The following is a 20,163-nucleotide window of genomic DNA, read 5'->3' as shown; positions in this document are numbered from 1 at the left end:
AGGAAAACCTATAATTATACTCGGGGACATAGGAGCAACCCAAACACTCTTGCTGGGGAAAGGTATGAGGTTTCTGCCAGAGAGCTCCTTGAACGCTAAAGTTTTAGTTACTGGAATTGGCGGGGTGTATATACCCATACCATTGTATAAAGTACACCTAGAGAGTGACTTAATATCTGGGATAGTAACTGTAGGTGTTATCCACAGTTTACCAGTAAAGGGAATTGATCTACTCCTAGGAAATGATTTGGCTGGATCAAAAGTATCAGTTTTTCCTATAGTTACAGAGTAATCAAGTGAAATTAAGGAAACTGAGCAATTACAGGAGCATGTTCTGGGAATATTTGCAGCATGTGTAGTTACCCGAGCAATGGCTAGACAGGAACCATTGTCAGAGGTAAAAGGGGCACCACAAATAGATAGTCAAGAATCTGAAACCTTATTTGGGGATTTAGATAATCCAATTGAGTTGTTTAACAGATCGTCTATCATTGCAGCACAGCAAGCTGATCCAGAGATATACCGAATAGCACAGATGGCTCTGTCAGAAGCTGAGGTGAAAGGAGTTCTGGAAGGCTATTATATGGCAAACAGGGTTTTGAGGAGGAAATGGAAACCGCCTCATAGACCTGCCAATGAAGACTGGACAGTTGTTGAACAGATAGCGGTACCACCTAAATATCGACAAGGATTATTAAGGTTAGCACACGACATTCCTTTTGCAGGACATAGGGGAATTTGGAAGACCAAATCATTAGGCATAAGCCAACATTCTTACTGGCCATGTCTTACAAAGGATGTGAAACAATTTTGTAGGACAGGCCATACCTGTCAAATTGTGGGAAAACCACAACCTACCATAAAACCAGCCCCACTAGTTCCCATACCAGTGATTGAGTGACCATTTAGTAGGGTATTAGTAGACTTTGCCAAAAACCAAAGCGGGGCATCAATACATACTTGCTATCATGGATGTGGCGACTTGATTTCCAGAGGCCATTCCTTTGAGGACAATTACTGCTAGAGTAGTGGTAGAAAAGTTAACCCAATTCTTTACGAGATATGGGTTACCGCTTGAATTTCAGTCAGATTAAGGTTCTGATTTCATGTCTAGGTTATTTCAAGAAGTTATGGGCAATTTGGGGATTAGAAAGTTGAAATCTTCAGCATATCACCCACAGTCACAGGGAGCCTTAGAGAGATTTCACCAGCCTCTTAAAACTATGATTGGAACATATTGTCATGAATATCCACATGACTGGGATAAAGGACTAGACTTTCTTTTATTTGCCACCAGAGTCTCACCGAATGAGTCTACCAGTTTCAGTCCTTTTGAATTGGTTTATGGACATGAAGTAAGAGGTCCTCTAAAACTTATAAAGGACAGATTCTTAGAACAAAAGAATTAATCATTGCTACTAGACTATGTATCTGTGTTCCGGGAAAGGCTCAGAAAAGCTTGTGGTGTGGCTCAGGAACACCTTAAAGCATCCCAAGGCAATACGTAAAGATGGACAGATAAGAATTCAAAAGCCCGTGATTTCCAACCAGGGGATGAAGTATTAGTGTTGTTACCATTACAGGGTGAACCATTAAAAGCATTGTTCAGTGGCCCATATAGTGATCAAAAGAGTGGGTAAGGTGGATTACTTGATTGACACCCCTGCTCGCCGGCAGAAGAACCGGTTGTGTCACATTAATATGCTCAAACAATATTACCGCAGGGAGGAGGATAAGCTAGTACAGGTATGTCAGGTAATCGGGACTGTGGAGAAGGAAAAGGGTAGTGAGGATGAGGCAGAAGCAGGCCTAGGAAATTCTCAGATTGAACCTCCAACTGTCAGATTAGCAAATACAGAATGGCTAGGAAAATTAAGACAATATGCTTTTATACTTAGAGGCAAAACAGGGTGAAGACCTAATCAGGCTTTTCACAACATTTAAAAGAGTTTGTAGGGATAAGCTGGGATGTACAACCTTCGCCACACATGATGTGGATATAGGGGGAACCGTTCCTTTAAAACAACATCCTTATTGCTTGAGTCCAGACAAACAGGCCCAAGTGAAAGCAGAGATCCAGTACATGCTGGAAAACAATTTGATCGAACCTAGTCAGAGTAGCTGGAGTTTGCCAGTAGTTCTAGTACCTAAACCTGACAGGTCAACCCAATTTTGTATAGATTATCGGAAAGGTAATGCTGTAACAAAGGCAGGCTCCTACCCAATTCCACATTTAGAAGACTGCATCAAAAGAGTAGTCAGCGCTAAGTTTCTTACCAAGATTGACTTGTTAAAGGGATACTGGCAAGTTCCTTTGACTCCTCGAGCCAAAGAGATATCAGTGTTTGTAAGGCCTTACGGTCTTTATCAGTGCCAGGTGATGCCATTCAGGCTAAAAAAATGCCCCAGCCACTTTTCAAAGATTAATGAATCAGGTGGTAGCCAGTGTTCCCAACTGTGTAGTATATTTCGATGTACTAATATATAGCAACATTTGGAAAGAACACTTAAACCAATTAAAACTTTTGTTTAAAAGTTATGGGCTGCGGACCTAATAGTAAATTTGGAAAAAAGTGAATTTGGAAGGACAAGAGTAACTTAGCTCGGACACATTGTGGGACAAGGTCAAGTATTACCAAAAACGGCAAAGGTGCAAGCCTTAATAGAATTCCCTACCCCTAAATCTAAATGGGAAATAATGAGATTTTTAGGGATGTGTGGGTTTTATTGGAAATTTGTATGAAACTTTATTACTGTGGCTGCTCCGTTAATCGACTTGCTACAAAAATAGAAAAACAAATGGTATGGTCAGATGAATGCCAGGCAGCTTGTGAAAAGCTAAGGCAATCCGAATTAATGAACCAGTGTTGGCTGCTCCAAATTTCGCTAAACCCTTTAAATTAGCGATCGATGCTAGCGACCTGGGGGTTGGTGCAGTCCTATTGCAGGATGACGAATCCGGCATAGAGAAGCCAGTAAGGTATTTTTCTAGAAAACTAAATTGTCATCAGAAAAAATATTCCACTGTGGAAAAAGAAACATTGGGACTTTTACTGGCTCTCAAACATTTTGAGGTATATATCCACCAGGACTATTAGGAGATATTAATATACATTGACCATAACCCATTAAAACTTGTGGAAAAGTTTAAGAACGAAAATGCTAGAATCTTTAGATGGAGTCTGTTGTTACAGCCTTATCTGAGAGTTGTGCATATTTTGGGGAAAAATGTTATCGCCAACGCTTTGTCATGGATTTAACTATGTGAATGGCGATGAGAATGCTGTAAATTATTAGTAGAGTATATCGTAAAAGCGAAAAAAAGGTAGCTTTTTTTCAATTTGTATTTTTTTACCAATTGTAATGAAATGCATTCCAGGAATGGTGTTTCATTCCACCAGGGGCAGAGGTGTTATGATCCTGTAGTTTTTTTTCTGGGAAGAATGCGGTGTGCCTTTAAGGCTGGAAAGGGAGCAGTACTGCTTTAAGGCAACAAGCTCTAGAGACTGAGTCAAAGAATGCATTCTCATTGCCGGGATACAGCAATTCGGAGAACAAGGACACGAGATACATTGTTGCCAATTGATGTTTGAAACTAGTTGAAACTGGCTATTGAGAGACAGTTGAGAAAAACATACTGACAGCTGTGTGTTCGCACCTGAAAGGATGGCTCTCAGACCATTTAAACTGAAGGAAGATAATTTAGTCTGTTTATTTATTATTCTCTCTAAAACTTGTAAAAAGTCAAGCCAAAGCAGAGATCTCTGATAATTTAAACTGAAGGAAGGGAAGTTAGACTGTGACAATCTTTTATCCCTCAAAAATTCTAAAGCCAAATTGATTCATTAAAAAGTGTTTGCAAGTTGTTAATTGTTGAAATTCATTGCTGGAGAAGGGGCAACAATTTCAACTTCTGAATTTGACTACGGACTGTTCTACTGTTGAAGAATCTTTCTTCCCCCATTGGACGGCTGTGAGGACTTCAGGCACCCTTGGACAGTTCCACATCCGGCAGGAGCGTAAATCTACAAGAAGTCTAATTTTTTCTATTTTAAATGTTGTTCATAGCTTAGTAGTATTTAAGAATTTAGTTTTTCTAATTAAACAGTTAATTTGTTGATTTAAAGACACCTGGTTTGGTTATCCTCATTCGGGGGTTAATAGATGGTAGAATTTGGCTGGGTCTTTCTTTAATTTGGAAAGTTTAAAATGATATGTTAGGCGATCTGTGGCGGGATGGGATTGAATTAACAGTGCATTTCTCCCACCACAATCAGAATTGTATGTATTGTTTTTATAACTATATATGACAAGGATCAGGATATTTAGATGGTAATATATGACACTATTTGTGTTTATCAGGGTTCTACCATTTCAGTGAATGTTTTTATATATTTCAGAGTGTCTCTATGAAGGCATGGTTGTGAACCATGAAGATGTTTTCTCTCCCTCCAATGACAATTGTACCCTATGTGTCTGCATTGTAAGTAGAATATCCTGTTTATAATAGGCTGCCAATGTGTAACAATGATGACAATGTGTCCAAAGCAGTCATATTCAAGATTACCACATTTATGTTAGTGGGAACTGAGTTTAAGCACCATTCAGAGGCAGGAGAGCCCCCAAGTTTTCTAGGTTTGGGAATAGGGTACAATGCCTGACTGTATTAGCAAGAGAAAGAAAGGTAGAAATGGTTCTTTTGCTCTATTATACCTTATTACTTCCTCAGGACAGTTCAAAGCATTTTACACCCAATTAATAACTTTTCCATGAACTGTAATCACTGTTGTATGTAGGCAGGTGTTGCAGCCAAAATTACAAATAGCAAGATCCCACCAATACAAATAGATTAATGAGTTTATCTTTAGCAAAAGCAAAATACTGTGGATGCTGGAAATCTGAAATAAAAATAGATATTGCTGGAAATACTCAGCAGGTCCGGCAGCATCTGTGGAGAGAGAAATAGAGTTAATGGGCTGAATCTTCTGTACCCGCCGCTGATGGCAGTGGGCAAATAAAATGGCATGTCGCGGAGCTGCCACATTCTTCCATGTGGTGGCTCATTTAAATAGCTGGGGATGGCTGCCCCCCTCCCCTCCCCCGCTAATCACATGGAGAGGGCTGACTGTCCGTCCTCGGCAATGGTGTCAGCTGCCTGTGCACAGGCGTTGAAGCCATTTATAAAGGGCTTTCAGCCCAACCGGGAAATTTAAATATTTAAAGATAACGTTAATAAAAATAAATAAAGACATTTGTTCTGCCCCTCTCCCACCCCCCCCCATAACAATTAGATAAATTATTTGCCTTCCCCCCGTCCCCCCACTAAATCACTTATGTTGTCCATCTGACCTTTCCCTCTTTGCCGCCCCCCCCCCACCAAAACTGCATAAATTTTAAACTCCAATCCTTTCCACCATCCCCTACACGCATGATGTTACTTTGACCCCATTTTCCCCCACCTTCCACACTGATAAACTTACCTCCTCGCCCCTCCCCACCAGTGTGGCGCCTTGTTTCCCCGGACGGGGATCCGAAGGCGTATGAGTGACAGCCAGAGGGCCGACGATCACAGCAGGAGATCAGGCAGCAGTGTAAGGACATTTATTCATTCATTTTAATTTATTTAAATGTTTAAATGGGGGTCCCGTCGCTGAGTAGCAGGCGGGCCGCCACAAGGCCTCGTCGCCGGTAATATTGGGCTCAGCCCACTCGGCGCAGGTTGTGTGGCAGCCCTCTCCCAGAGGCATCTTCAGTCCCCCCTGCCAGCCACAGACCCTAATGCCTGGCGGAGAACAAAATCCAACCCAATGTTTCAGGTCTGTGACCTTTCACAATCTATCATTGGTGTTAGTTGAGGGAGAAATGCTCTCCAACATACCAGGAGAACTCCCTGCTGCTCTTTGAATAGTGCCATTGATCTTCAGGTCTTGTACGGCAATTTGAACAGACATAAGGAGCTATGGTTTAACATTTCAGCATGTATCTCTCTTCCTTCAGTGTACCTATATTTTTATTTCAAGTTGTTCATTGTAACCTTTGCTCTATCACCAACTCTTCAGTGTATGTCAGTCTTCCTCACCAATACTTTGGTCTTACCCTTCGTCTTCAGTCCATTAATGTGCCTACCCCTGCATCTCCAATCCTTCAATATCTCTAGCTCTCAATTTACGTTACATCAGTATTTGTTTCCCTCAGCTCTCAGTCCTTGTGTGCCAATCCATGATCTTCATACCCATCTGTTGCAATCCTTCATTGTATCTATCCCTCTGTAGTATAAGGGTTTGAAAGTGTTAATGTTTGGTACAGTGTGATTAATACCTCCTACTATGAAGTTATAAGAGATCATGAGAGAGAGACTTAAGGGAGAAGTATGATGATCACCAGTGGAGTTAGACGTACTTGTATAAAGTGTATATAGTTCTTTAATATGTAATAACCTAGTTATTGTTAAAACTTACTGAAGACTCAGTAATCCCTCCTAGCTGGACTAGCCAAATATTCAACACCCTCAATCATTAATTTTTCAATGTAGCTCGAAGTCTTCAATCCCTCTGCATATCTCTATCTCCAAACTTTCAGTGCATCTCTCCTTCCTTTCATACCCTTCTTGCTGCATCTGATATATGTGCTTTTTTAAAATTCATTCTTTGGATGTGGGCAATGCTGGCTAGGCCAGCATTTGTTGCCCAAACCCAAATTGCCCTCGAGAAGGTAGTGGTGAGCTGCTTTCTTGAACCGCTGCACTCCATGTGAGGTAGGCACACCCACAGTGCTGTTAGAAAAGGAGTTCCAGGATTTTGACCCAGCAACAGTGAAGGAACGGCAATATAGTTCTAAGTCAGGATGGTGTGTGACTTGGAGGGGAACTTGCAGGTGGTGGTGTTCCTAACCAGTTGTTGGAGCTGCAACCATCCAGGCAAGTGGAGAGTATTCCATCACACTCCTGGCTTGTGCCTTGTAGATGGTGGACAGGCTTTGGGGAGTCAGGAGGTGAGTTACTTGCCACAGGATGCCTCGCCTCTGACCTGCTCTTGTAGCCACGGTATTTGTGGCTGGTCCAGTTCAGTTTCTGGTCAATGGTAACCCCCAAGATGTTGATAGTGAGGGATTGAGCAATGGTAATGCCATTGAATGTCAAGGGAAGATAGTTAAGTTCTCTCTTGTTGGAGATGGTCATTGCCTGGCACTTGTGCGGCGCGAATGTTACTTGCCACTTATCAGCCCAAGTCTGGATGTTGCCCAGGTCTTGCTGCATTTCTACATGGACTGCTTCAGTATCTGAGGAGTTATGAATGGTGCTGAAAATTGTGCAATCATCAGCGAACATCCCCACTTCTGACCTTATGATTGAAGGAAGGTCATTGATGAAGCAGCTGAAGGTGGTTGTGCCGAGGACACTACCCTGAGGAACTCCTGCAGTGATGTCCTGGAGCTGGGATGATTGACCTGCAACAACCACAACCATTTTCCTTTGCGCTAGGTGTGACTCCAACCAGTGGAGAGGTTTTCCCCCTGATTCCCATTGACCTCAGTTTTGCTAGGGCTCTTTGATGCCATACTCTGTCAAATGCTGCCTTGATGTTAAGGGCTGTCACTCTCACCTCACCTCTTGACTTCAGCTCTTTTGTCCATGTTTGAACCAAGGCTGTAATGAGATCAGGAGCTGAATGGCCATGGCGGAACCCAAACTGAGGATCACTGAGAAGGTTATTGCTAATAAAGTGCCGCTTGATAGCACTGTTGACAACACCTTCCATCACTTTACTGATGATTGAGAGTAGACTGATGGGGCAGTAATTGGCTGGGTTGGACTTGTCCTGCTTTTTGTGTGCAGGACATACATACCTGGGCAATTTTCCACATTGCTGGGTAGATGCCAGTGTTGTAGCTGTACTGGAACAGTTTGGCTAGGGGTGCAGCAAGTTCTGGAGCATAGATCTTCAGTACTATTGCTGGAATGTTGTCAGGGCCCATAGTCTTTGCAGTATCCAGTGCCTTCAGTCGTTTCTTGATATCATGCGGAGTGAATCGAATTGGCTGAAGACTGGCATCTGTGATGCTGGGGACTGGCTGAAGTTTGTTGCAAATGCTTCAGCCTTATCTTTTGCACTGATGTGCTGGGCTCCCCCATCATTGAAGATGGGGATATTTGTGGAGCCACCTCTTCCAATTAGTTGTTTAATTGTCCACCACCATTCACGACTGGATGTGGCAGGACTGCAGCACTTAGATCTGAACCATTGGTTATGGGATCGCATAGCTCTATCTATTGCATGCTGCTTACGCAGTTTGGCACGCAGGTAGTCCTGGCTTGTAGCTTTGCCAAGATGACACCTCAGTTTGAGGTACGCCTGATGCTGCTCCTGGCATGCCCGCCTGCACTCTTCATTGAACCAGCGTTGGTCTGTCAGCTTGATGGTAATGGTAGAGTGGGGGAAATGCCGGACCATGAGGTTACAGATTGTGGTTAAGTACAATTCTGCTGCTGCTGCTGATGGCCCACAGCGCCTCATGGATACACAGTTTTGCAGTGCTAGATCTGTTCGAAATCTATCCCATTTAGCATGGTGATAGTGCCACACAACATGATGGAGAGTATCTTCAATGTGAAGACGGGACTTTGTCTCGACAAGGACTGTGCGGTGGTCACTCCTACCAATATTGTCATGGACAGATGCATCTGCGGTAGGCAGATTGGTGAGGACGAGGTCAAGTATGTTTTTTCCTCTTGTTGGTTCCCTCACCAGCTGCCGCAGACCCAGTCTAGTAGCTGTGTCCTTTAGGACTCGGCCAGCACGGTCAGTCGTGGTGCTACCAAGCCGCTCGTGTTGATGGACATTGAAGTCCCCCACCCAGAGTACGTTTTGCGCCCTTGCCACCCTCAGTGCTTCCTCGAAGTGTTGTTCAACTTGGAGTACAGATTCATCAGCTGAGGGAGGGTGGTAGGTGGTAATCAGCAGGAGGTTTCCTTGCCCATGTTTGACCTGATGCCATGTGACTTCATGGAGTCCGTAGTCGACTCCCATGGTGACTTCCTCCCGACTGTATACCACTGTGCCACCACCTCTGCTGGGTCTGTCCTGCTGGTGGGACAGAACATACCTGGGGATGGTGATGGCAGTGTCTGGGACATTGTCTGTGAGTATGAATATGCCAGGCTGTTGCTTGACTAGTCTGTGGGACAGCTCTCCCAACTTTGGCACAAGCTCCCAGATGTAAGTAAGGAGGACTTTGCAGGGTCGATAGGGCTGGATTTTCTGTTGTCTTTTCCCGTGCCTAGGTCGATGCCGGATGGTCTGTCCAGTTTCATTCTTTATTGACTTCGTAGGGGTTAGGTACAATTAAGTGGCTTGCTAGTCCATTTCAGAATCAACCACATTGCTGTGGGTCTGGAATCACATGTAGGTCAGACCAGGTAAGGACAGCAGATTTCCTTCCCTAAAGGATATTAGTGAACCAGGTGGGTTTTTACAACAGTTGACAATGGTTTCATGGCCATCATTCGGCTAGCTTTTCATTTCAAATTTATTAATTGAATTCACATTCTTGCAGCTCTTCCTTTTCTTACTGACCAGCCCTTAATATAATCAAGTTAGACTATTTCTGAGGATTAATTTCCTCAAATTGAAATGCAAAGTAACAGCTGTAGGTAAGTGAGAAATTCTTTAAAAATCCTTCGTGCTGGGAAGTTTCCAAATCACTCTGTGCATATGTATATGTTCTGACTTAAATTCATTCATAGATAAAGCAATTCATGCAAGTAAAAAATAATAATGCAGTTGAGTAGTCGAGTCCCTTACTGTTATTTATCCTTAATGGTATCACATTGCCTTCATTTTAAAAAAAAATTAAAGTTGCTGTGGTCTCTTTGGTTTTTAGTCACTTTTTAGCATTACCCAAACTGTTCATCATTCACTGGTCAACAGTAGAAGAGAATCAGTATGCTCCCAGCCTCTCTTTTCGAACTTGGTATACTGGAAGTGTGTTAAAGCAATCATCTTACAATTTTAATCTTTGCTGTGTGAGGTTATGCAAGATATTTCCTTGCAATCATACAATTGAGTTCCAAATATACATCACACTTGCCCACCATATCATTGAGACAGCTCAAATAAATGACCAGAATAAAGAATTTACTCATAGCGAAGTACTTAATTTGTGTCTTTACCAGCGTTTTATTGCTTTTGACTGGCTGTGTAATAGAACAAAGAACAAAGAAAATTACAGCACAGGAACAGGCCCTTCGGCCCTCCAAGCCTGCGCCGATCCAGATCCTCTATCTAAACATGTTGCCTATTTTCTAAGGGTCTGTATCTCTTTGCTTCCTGCCCATTCATGTATCTGTCTAGATACATCTTAAAAGACGCTATCATGCCCGTCTACCACCTCCACTGGCAACGCGTTCCAGGCACCCACCACCCTCTGCGTAAAGAACTTTCCACGCATATCCCCCCTAAACTTTTCCCCTCTCACTTTGAACTCGTGACCCCTAGTAATTGAATCCCCCACTCTGGGGGAAAAAGCTTCTTGCTATCCACCCTGTCTATACCTCTCATGATTTTGTACACCTCAATCAGGTCCCCCCTCAACCTCCGTCTTTCTAATGAAAATAATCCTAATCTACTCAACCTCTCTTCATAGCTAGCGCCCTCCATACCAGGCAACATCCTGGTGAACCTCCTCTGCACCCTCTCCAAAGCATCTACATCCTTTTGGTAATGTGGCGACCAGAACTGCACGCAGTATTCCAAATGTGGCCGAACCAAAGTCTTATACAACTGTAACATGACCTGCCAACCCTTGTACTCAATACCCCGTCCGATGAAGGAAAGCATGCCGTATGCCTTCTTGACTACTCTATTGACCTGCGTTGCCACCTTCAGGGAACAATGGACCTGAACACCCAAATCTCTCTGTACATCAATTTTCCCCAGGACTTTTCCATTTACTGTATAGTTCACTCTCGAATTGGATCTTCCAAAATGCATCACCTCGCATTTGCCCTGATTGAACTCCATCTCCCATTTCTCTGCCCAACTCTCCAATCTATCTATATTCTGCTGAATTCTCTGACAGTCCCCTTCACTATCTGCTACTCCACCAATCTTAGTGTCGTCTGCAAACTTGCTAATCAGACCGCCTATACTTTCCTCCAAATCATTTATGTAAATGACCAACTGTTTGTGTTTCTGACAGTCTGGCAATGTGAAGTGCATCACCCCCGAGTGCCCTCCTGTCACATGTGAGCAACCCACCCTACTGGATTGTTGCCCTACTTGTTCAGGTTAGTATATGCTTTGATAACTATAGTGTACCTGAGCTTCTGAAAATTATAACTGTTTAACTACTGGATTCAGAAGAGTCTGGCTTTAACTTTGAGAGCTTCAGGCATTTAGAAAACCATTGCGAGTCCCTTCAACTATGATTTTCTCTTCATGTATTTAGACTGGATATTTCCTCAGGTTAGACTTTTTTGCCATAGCTTTACTTGATATAACCTCAAGCTAGCCAGACTCCAGCTGTCGGTTGGCTTGGGACTTGACCTCTATCTTTTTCAGAGAACTGCTCGTATCAATCTGTGAGCAAAACTCACCAGCCAATTACAGAGGGCTCTAGCCTTTTTTTCAAAGGTTGCAGAAATAGTTGTCAATTAAAACTGCTAACCCCAGGCTAGGGACTATCCTTTGATCTATTACCAGGGGGTATCCAGAGGTCTGTCCCGATGTGTGCCATACTCTAAAATGAATAGCTTAAATATTGAGATATCAGGATGGTATTTCTGTGGGACAGTGACGTCACCTCTAACAGGAGCATGTTTCATATTGTAAATAACAGTGCCCTCTCAGTGCTATGAACACCTCAAAGCAAACTTCTTCCTCTCCGAAACAAGTCCCTGATCTGGGCTGCTGATTGTTGCTGTCAATTATACGTGTAATCCTGAAAGCTCCTTACAGTTGTTTCTAGTACAAGTTTTTAAAAAAGGTGGTGTGTAACCAATACTTCATTTTGCCATCATACATGGCAACTGAATTTCTCTAAATTTCCTTCAACTTTCCCCCAAATGCATTCCTTACAAATCGCCGGTCAAATCGTTCTTCATTCCTTAATGATCATAAGGCAGGATGATGGGTAACATCATCTAACATAGTCATTTATGGTACAGAAGAAGGCCATTCAGCCCATCCAGTCCATGCTGGATCTCCATGAAGCTATCCAGTCAGTCCCACTCCCCGGCTCGATCCCCGTAGCCCTGCAAGTATATTTCTCTCACGTGGCCATCCAACTTCTTCTTGAAGTCATTGATCATCTAGTCACAATGTATATTAATGATGTAGATGAGGGAATTAAATGTAATATATCCAAGTTTGCTGACGCCACAAAGCTGGGTGGGAATGTGAGCTGTGAGGAGGATGCAGAGAAGCTCCAATGTGATTTGGACAGGTTGAGTGAGTGGGCAAATACATGGCAGATGCAGTATAATGTGGATAAATGTGAGATTATCCACTTTGGTGGCAAAAACAGGCAGATTATTATCTGAACGGCGATAGATTGGGCCAGGGGGAGGTTCAGCGAGACCTGGGTGTCCTTGTGCACCAGTTGCTGAAAGTAAGCATGCAGGTGCAGCAGGCAGTTAAGAAGGCAAATGGTATGTTGGCCTTCATAGCGAGAGGCTTTTAGTACAGGAGCAAGGATGTCTTGCTGCAATTATACAGGGCCTTGGTGAGACCACATCAGGAGTATTGTGTGCAGTTTTGGCCTCCTTATCTGAGGAAGGATGTTCTTGCTAAGGACTAAGTGCAGCGAAGGTTCACCAAACTGATTCCTGGGATGGCAAGACTGATGTATGAAGAGAGATTGGGTTGATTAGGTTTGTATTCGCTAGAGTTTAGAAGAATGAGAGGGAATCTCATAGAAACCTACAAAATTCTAACAGGACTGGACAGACTAGATGCAGGAAGGATGTTCCTGATGGTGGGGTGTCCAGGACCAGAGGTCACAGTCTAAGGATAAGGGGTAAGCCATTTAGGACTGAGATGAGGAGAGATTTCTTCACCCAGAGAGTAGTGAACCTGTGGAATTCTCTACCACGGATAGCAGTTGAGGCCAATCATTAAATATATTCAAGAAAGAGTTAGATATAGTTCTTAGGGCTAATGGGATCAAGGGATATGGGGAGAAAGTGGGAACAGGTTATTGAGTTTGGATGATCAGCCATGATCGTATTGAATGGCAGAGCAGGCTCGAGGGGCTGTATGGCCTACTCCTCCTATTTTTCTATGTTTCTGTCTCCACGTCCACCACCCTTGTGGGCAGCGAGTTCCAGGTCATGGTAACCAGCTGCATAAAAAGTGCTTCCTCACACTCTCCCTGCATCTTTTGCCCAAAACTTTCCATCTGTGTCCCCCAAGTCCTTTTACCATCAGCTAATGGAAACAGTTTTTCCTTGTCTAACTTATCTAAGCCCATCATAATCTTGTATACTTCTATGAAATCTCCCCTCAATCTCCTTTGTTCTAAGGAGAACAAACCCAACATTTCCAATCTAACCTTGTAACTAAAATTCCCCATCCCTGCAACCATTCTGGTAAATCTCCTCTGCACCCTTTCAAGGACCCTCACATCCTTCCTATAGTGTGGTGACCAGAACTGGACGCAATACTCCAGTTGGGGTCTAATCAGAGCTTATTAAAGGTTCAGCACAATGTCCCTGCTTTTGTATTCTATGTCTATATTTATGAAGCCCAAGATCCTATATGCTTTACGAACCACTCTCTCAATATATCCTGCCACCTTCAAAGATATATACACATGCATCCACAGGTCCCTCTGTTCCTTCACACTCTTTAGTACTGTGCCATTAAGTATATATTGCCGCATCCTATTCCTTCAGCCAAAATGCTTCATCTTACACTTGTCTGTATTAAAATTCCATCTGCCAGCTCTCTGCCCATTCTGCTAGCCTACCAATGTCCTGTTGCAGGTAGTTCATATCATCCTCACTGTTTGCCGCACCTCCAAGTTTGGTGTCCTCAGCAAATTTTGAGATTCTACTCTGTATTCCACGATCCAAATCATTTATAAATAGCAAAAAAAGCAGTGAACCTAGGACTAACCCTTGAGGAACACCACTGTCTACCATCCTCCAGTCTGAAAACCAATCATTTACCACGACTTGCTGTTTTCTGTCCTTAACCCAATTTTTTATCCAATTGGACAATGACCCTCCTATTCAATAAGTCAATTTTGTTAACCAGCCTTTTATGTGGTACCTTATCAAATGCTTTCTTAAAATCCATATAAACATACGAACATACGAATTAGGGGCGGGAGTAGGCCACTCAGCCCCTTGAGTCTGCTCTGCCATTCTTCACGATCATGGCTGATCTCAACTCCACATTCCCACCTACCCCCAATAACCTATCGCCCCCTTGTTTATCAAGAATCGATCTACCTCTGCCTTAAAAATATTTAAAGACTCTGCTTCCACTGCCTTTTGAGGAAAAGAGTTCCAAAGACTCACAACCCTCTGAGAGAGAAAAAATTCTCCTCATCTCTGTCTTAAATGGGCGACCCCTTATTTTTAAACAGTGACCCCTAGTTCTAGATTCTCCCACAAGAAGAAACATCCTTTCCACATCCACCCTGTCAAGACCCCTCAGGATCTTTTATTTTTTTCAATCAAGTTGCCTCTTACGGTTCTAAACTCCAGCAGATACAAGCCTGTCCAACCTTTCCTCATAAGACAAACCACCCATTCCAGGTCTTAGTCTAGTAAACCTTCTCTGAACTGCTTCCAATGCATTTACATCCTTCCTTAAATAAGGAGACCAATACTGTATACAGTACTACAGATGTGGTCTCACCAATGGCCTGTATAACTGAAGCATAACTTCCCAACTTTTGTATTCAATTCCCCTCGCAATAAACAATAGCGTTGTATTAGCTTTCGTAATTACTACTTAGTACCTGCATACTAACCTTTTGTGATTCATGCACTAGGACAACCAGATCACTCTGCATCTCAGAACTCTGCAATTTCTCACCAATTAGATAATATCCTTTTTCTATTCTTCCTACCAAAATGGACAATTTCATATTTCCCATATAATACTCCATTTGCCAGATCTTTTCCCACTCGCTGACTCTATCTATGTCCCTTAGTAGCCTCCTTATGTCCACAACTTACTTTCCTATCTATCTTTGTGTCATCAACATCCACTGCATTCCCTTCATCAAGCACAGTGGTGCAGTGGTTAGCACCGCAGCCTCACAGCTCCATTGACCCGGGTTCAGTTCTGGGTACTGCCTGTGTGGAGTTTGCAAGTTCTCCCTGTGACTGTGTGGGTTTTCACCGGGTGCTCCAGTTTCCTCCCACAGCCAAAGACTTGCAGGTTGATAGGTAAATTGACCATTATAAATTGCCCCCAGTATAGGTCGGTGATAGGGGAATATAGGAAAGGTGGGGATGTGGTAGGAATGTAGGATTAGTATAAATGGGTGGTTGATGGTCGGCACAGACTCGGTGGGCCGAAGGGCCTGTTTCAGTTCTGTATCTCTAAAAATAAATAACCTTCTCTGTTACTTCATCAAAAAATTCATTTAGATCAGTCAAGCATGATCTGCCCTTTACAAATCCATGCTGGCTATCCTTAATTAATTTGAACCTCTCTAAGTGTCTGATATTTTCCCTGATAAACTAACCTGGCCTGCAGTTGCTCGGACTGTCCTTACACCCTTTCTTGAATAAGGGTGTCACATTTGCCACTCTCCAATCCTCTGGCACCTCCCCGTATCCAGGGAAGATTGGAAGATTATGGCAAGCCCTTCTGCTCCATCCCCACTTCCTGAATGCAAGCCATTCAGACCAGGTGACTTATCTACCCTAATCATAGCCAGCCTCTTCAGTACCAACCCCCCCTCAATTTTTATCCTATCCTTTGCCTCTACTTTCTTTGCTTCTACTGATATTTTGTCAGCCTCCATTTCCTTAGTGAACACTGATACAAAGTACTCATTAAGTATATATGCCTTGCCCTGTGCTTCTAAGCATATATTACCCTCTCTGTCCCTAATGGGCCCTACTCCACCTCTTACTACTGCTGGTAGAAGATCTTTGTGTTCCCTTTAATGTTGACTGCCATTCTATTTTCGTATTCTCTCTTCACCGATTTTATTTTCCTCATCACCTCCCCTCTCACCCTATTGTATGTTGTTTGGTTCTCACTTGATGAGCTCACCTGACATGCATCATACACCCTCTTTTTTTTCATCATAATCTCAATATCCCTCGTCAACCAAGGAGCCCTATTCTTGGTTCCCCTACTTTTCACCCTTACTGGAGTGTACCTCGCCTGTCCCTAAAGCATCTCTTCCTTAAAGATAGCCCATTATTCTGATACAGCTCTTCCTGCCAGTGTCCTGCTAGATCCCCACCTGCCATGAGTAAGGCATATTAATTTCGCCATATGGACATTAAATTTCAATTGTTGCTGGGAAGAAGAGATGGCCTGTTACAACGGCTTGGCTGGAAAACATTTACATAGCAATAGGGACAAGAGAGGTTACTTCCCTTATCCAAGTTAACCCACAATGAACTTTGAGCACCAGACATTGAAGGTAATGGAGTTCAAATTTCAGGATGACTGCTGGGAGAGCTGAATCCACAAACTGAAGTGGTCAAACCAGCTGGTCATGTGACTAGCCTGCTTGGCAACTGGGTTTTTCTGAATTGTACAAACAGTTTGAACTGAGAGTGTCTGTTTGCTCCTGGACTGAAAAGACCTCCTTGTGGCTGGCTCACCACACCCTCTCCTGTCAGCTCCCATCTCTTTTTCACGGAACTCCAAATCCACTAAAGACACATGAACCCCAAGAGAGAAAAGTCTCCCACAGTGAACAAGGTTTAAGAAGAATACTGGGCCCCAACGAAAAGCAAGGTCTACCTACAATCAAGGACTCTCCAGTGAGCTCAAAGATCCGTAACAAAAACCCTCTTCAGAGATTGAATCAAACTTTTCTACTTTATTTCTTCTGCTCTGTTCTGTCTCTATCTGCATGTGTGCATTGCGTATGCATGCTAGCATGGGCGCATCATGTATTGGTAGACGTTAACCAAATTAGAGTTTTAAGTTTAATAAACCTAAGAATGCCTGTTTGTGCTGGTTTCTCTGCCTTATAATTGGAAAGCAGTGAACAAGGTTTCAACAAGGGGGAGCTAAAAACATGGTGTGTTCAAAATTAAAACCCTGTTATGGTAAGACCAGGTAAAGGCTGAGAGGGAACCTTAGACCCCTTTCTCACATGGTGGTAACAGAAATGTAGGTGCTACCATCCTGGATTTGACCCACAGACAAACGAGAGAAATTGGAAGTTGGAAGTCAAATTGATCCCAAGCAAAAAGAGAAAAGATTTCAATACACGTTTTCTTGTGGTTGTGTGTGCTAGAATACTAGAAGCTAGCAGCTTCCTAAGCTAGGGTGAAGTAATTGGGATAAGTTAAAAGCACTGTCGATGGAGGAGTTGAGAAAAATGGCTGAGCAGTGTGGGATCGCTGTATGTGGCAAGGCTAGAAAGCCTGAACTCCTAACACTAGTGGCCAACCAATTTTCCCTTGAATCTGAAGAAGCAGAAACAGGGTTAGAAGTAGACCCTGAAAGGGTATTGCTAGCAAAGCTACAATTGGAACAGAGGAAACGTGAATTAGAGGAGAAAGAGAGAGAGGTGGAAAGAAAGAAAGCCTTCCAGAAGGAACGTGAAGAAAATGAAAGGAAGGAGAGGGAGAGAGGCCTTCTCTTTTTCCGAGCAACAATTTGAAATTTTATGTCCATATGGTGAAATTAATGTGCCACATTCTTGGCAGGTGGGGGTCTAGCTTGATACCTCCACACCCAGTGGAATGAAAAGCGATTGGAGAAAAGGCACATTTCATTAAAAGGGTTGAGAGAAAATATATGATACAGAAAAAAAACATGCATTTCTCTCATTCATTCCCATTCATACATTTTAGAATATTACAGCGCAGTACAGGCCCTTCGGCCCTCGATGTTGCGCCGAGCTGTGAAACCATCTGACCTACACTACTCCATTTTCATCCATGTGTCTATCCAATGTCCACTTAAATGCCCTTAAAGTTGGCGAATCTACTACTGCTGCAGGCAGGGCATTCCACGCCCTTACTACTCTCTGAGTAAAGAAACTACCTCTCACATCTGTCCAATATCTATCACCCCTCAACTTGAAGCTATGTCCCCTCGTGTTTGCCATCACCATCCGAGGAAAAAGACGCTCACTATCCACCCTATCTAACCCTCTGATTATCTTATATGTCTCTATTAAGTCACCTCTCCTCCTCCTTCTCTCCAACGAAAACAACCTCAAGTCCCTCAGCCTTTCCTCGTAAGACCTTCCCTCCATACCAGGCAACAACCTAGTAAATCTCCTCTGCACCCTTTCCATAGCTTCCACATCCTTTCTATAATGCGGTGACCAGAACTGCACGCAATACTCCAGGTGCGGTCTCACCAGAGTCTTGTACAGCTGCAGCATGACCTCGTGGCTCCGAAACTCGACCCCCCTACTAATAAAAGCTAACACACCATATGCCTTCTTGACAGCCCTATTAACCTGGTTAGCAACCTTCAGGGATTTATGCACCTGGACACCAAGATCTCTCTGCTCATCTACACTAACAAGAATCTTGCCATTAGCCCAGTACTCTGCATTCCTGTTACTCCTTCCAAAGTGAATCACCTCACACTTTTCCGCATTAAACTCCATTTGCCATCTCTCAGCCCAGCTCTGCAGCCTATCTATGTCTCTCTGTACCCTACAACATCCTTCGGCACTATCCACAACTCCACCGACCTTAGTGTCATCTGCAAATTTACTAACCCACCCTTCTACACCCTCTTCCAGGTCATTTATAAAAATGACAAACAGCAATGGCCCCAAAACAGATCCTTGCGGTACACCACTAGTAACTAAACTCCAGGATGAACATTTGCCATCAACCACCACCCTCTGTCTTCTTTCAGCTAGCCAATTTCTGATCCAAAGCTCTAAATCACCTTCAACCCCATACTTCCGTATTTTCTGCAATAGCCTACCGTGGGGAACCTTATCAAACGCCTTACTGAAATCCATATACACCACATCCACTGCTTTACCCTCATCCACCTGTTTGGTCACCTTCTCGAAAAACTCAATAAGGTTTGTGAGGCACGACCTACCCGTCACAAAACCGTGCTGACTATCTCTAATGTACTTATTCTTTTCAAGATGATTATAAATCCTGTCTCTTATAACCTTTTCCAACATTTTACCCACAACCGAAGTAAGGCTCACAGGTCTATAATTACCAGGGCTGTCTCTACTCCCCTTCTTGAACAAGGGGGCAACATTTGCAATCCTCCAGTCTTCCGGCACTATTCCTGTCGACAATGACGACATAAAGATCAAGGACAAAGGCTCTGCAATCTCCTCCCTAGCTTCCCAGAGAATCCTAGGATAAATCCCATCTGGCCCAGGGGACTTATCTATTTTCACACTTTCCAAAATTGCTAACACCTCCTCCTTGTGAACCTCAATCCCATCTAGCCTCGTAGCCTGAATCTCAGTATTCTCAACAACATTTTCTTTCTCTACTGTAAATACTGACGCAAAATATTCATTTAACACTTCCCCTATCTCCTCTGATTCCACACACAACTTCCCACTACTATCCTTGATTGGCCCTAATCTAACTCTAGTCATTCTTTTATTCCTGATATACCTATAGAAAGCCTTAGGGTTTTCCCTGATCCGATCCACCAATGACTTCTCGTGTCCTCTCCTTGCTCTTCTTAGCTCTCCCTTTAGATCCTTCCTGGCTAGCTTGTAGCTCTCAAGCGCCCTAACTGAGCCTTCACGTCTCATCCTAACATAAGCCTTCTTCTTCCTCTTGACAAGCGCTTCAACTTCTTTAGTAAACCACGGCTCCCTCGCACGACAACTTCCTCCCTGTCTGACAGGTACATACTTATCAAGGACACGCAGTAGCTGCTCCTTGAATAAGCTCCACATTTCGATTGTTCCCATCCCCTGCAGTTTCCTTCCCCATCCTACGCATCCTAAATCTTGCCTAATCGCATCATAATTTCCTTTCCCCCAGTTATAATTCTTGCC

The 20,163-nt window shown here is 43.3% G+C and overlaps 1 protein-coding gene across 2 annotated transcripts in view; it reads left to right on the top strand.

Annotated features, from left to right (window-relative positions):
* The window catches only part of LOC137377283 (kielin/chordin-like protein), a 455,612-nt gene that overhangs the window by 350,047 nt on the left and 85,402 nt on the right, over window positions 1-20,163 (top strand). For both annotated transcript variants that reach the window (XM_068046829.1, XM_068046830.1), the window contains exons 20-21: window positions 4,401-4,483; window positions 11,197-11,284. In XM_068046829.1, the coding sequence (XP_067902930.1) occupies window positions 4,401-4,483; window positions 11,197-11,284 (171 nt within the window). The remainder of the gene's footprint in view (window positions 1-4,400; window positions 4,484-11,196; window positions 11,285-20,163) is intronic.

The sequence above is a fragment of the Heterodontus francisci genome, chromosome 14 (assembly GCF_036365525.1).
Source record: "Heterodontus francisci isolate sHetFra1 chromosome 14, sHetFra1.hap1, whole genome shotgun sequence".
NCBI classification, from domain to species: Eukaryota; Metazoa; Chordata; class Chondrichthyes; order Heterodontiformes; family Heterodontidae; genus Heterodontus; species Heterodontus francisci.
This window is presented reverse-complemented; position numbering and strand designations above follow the sequence as displayed.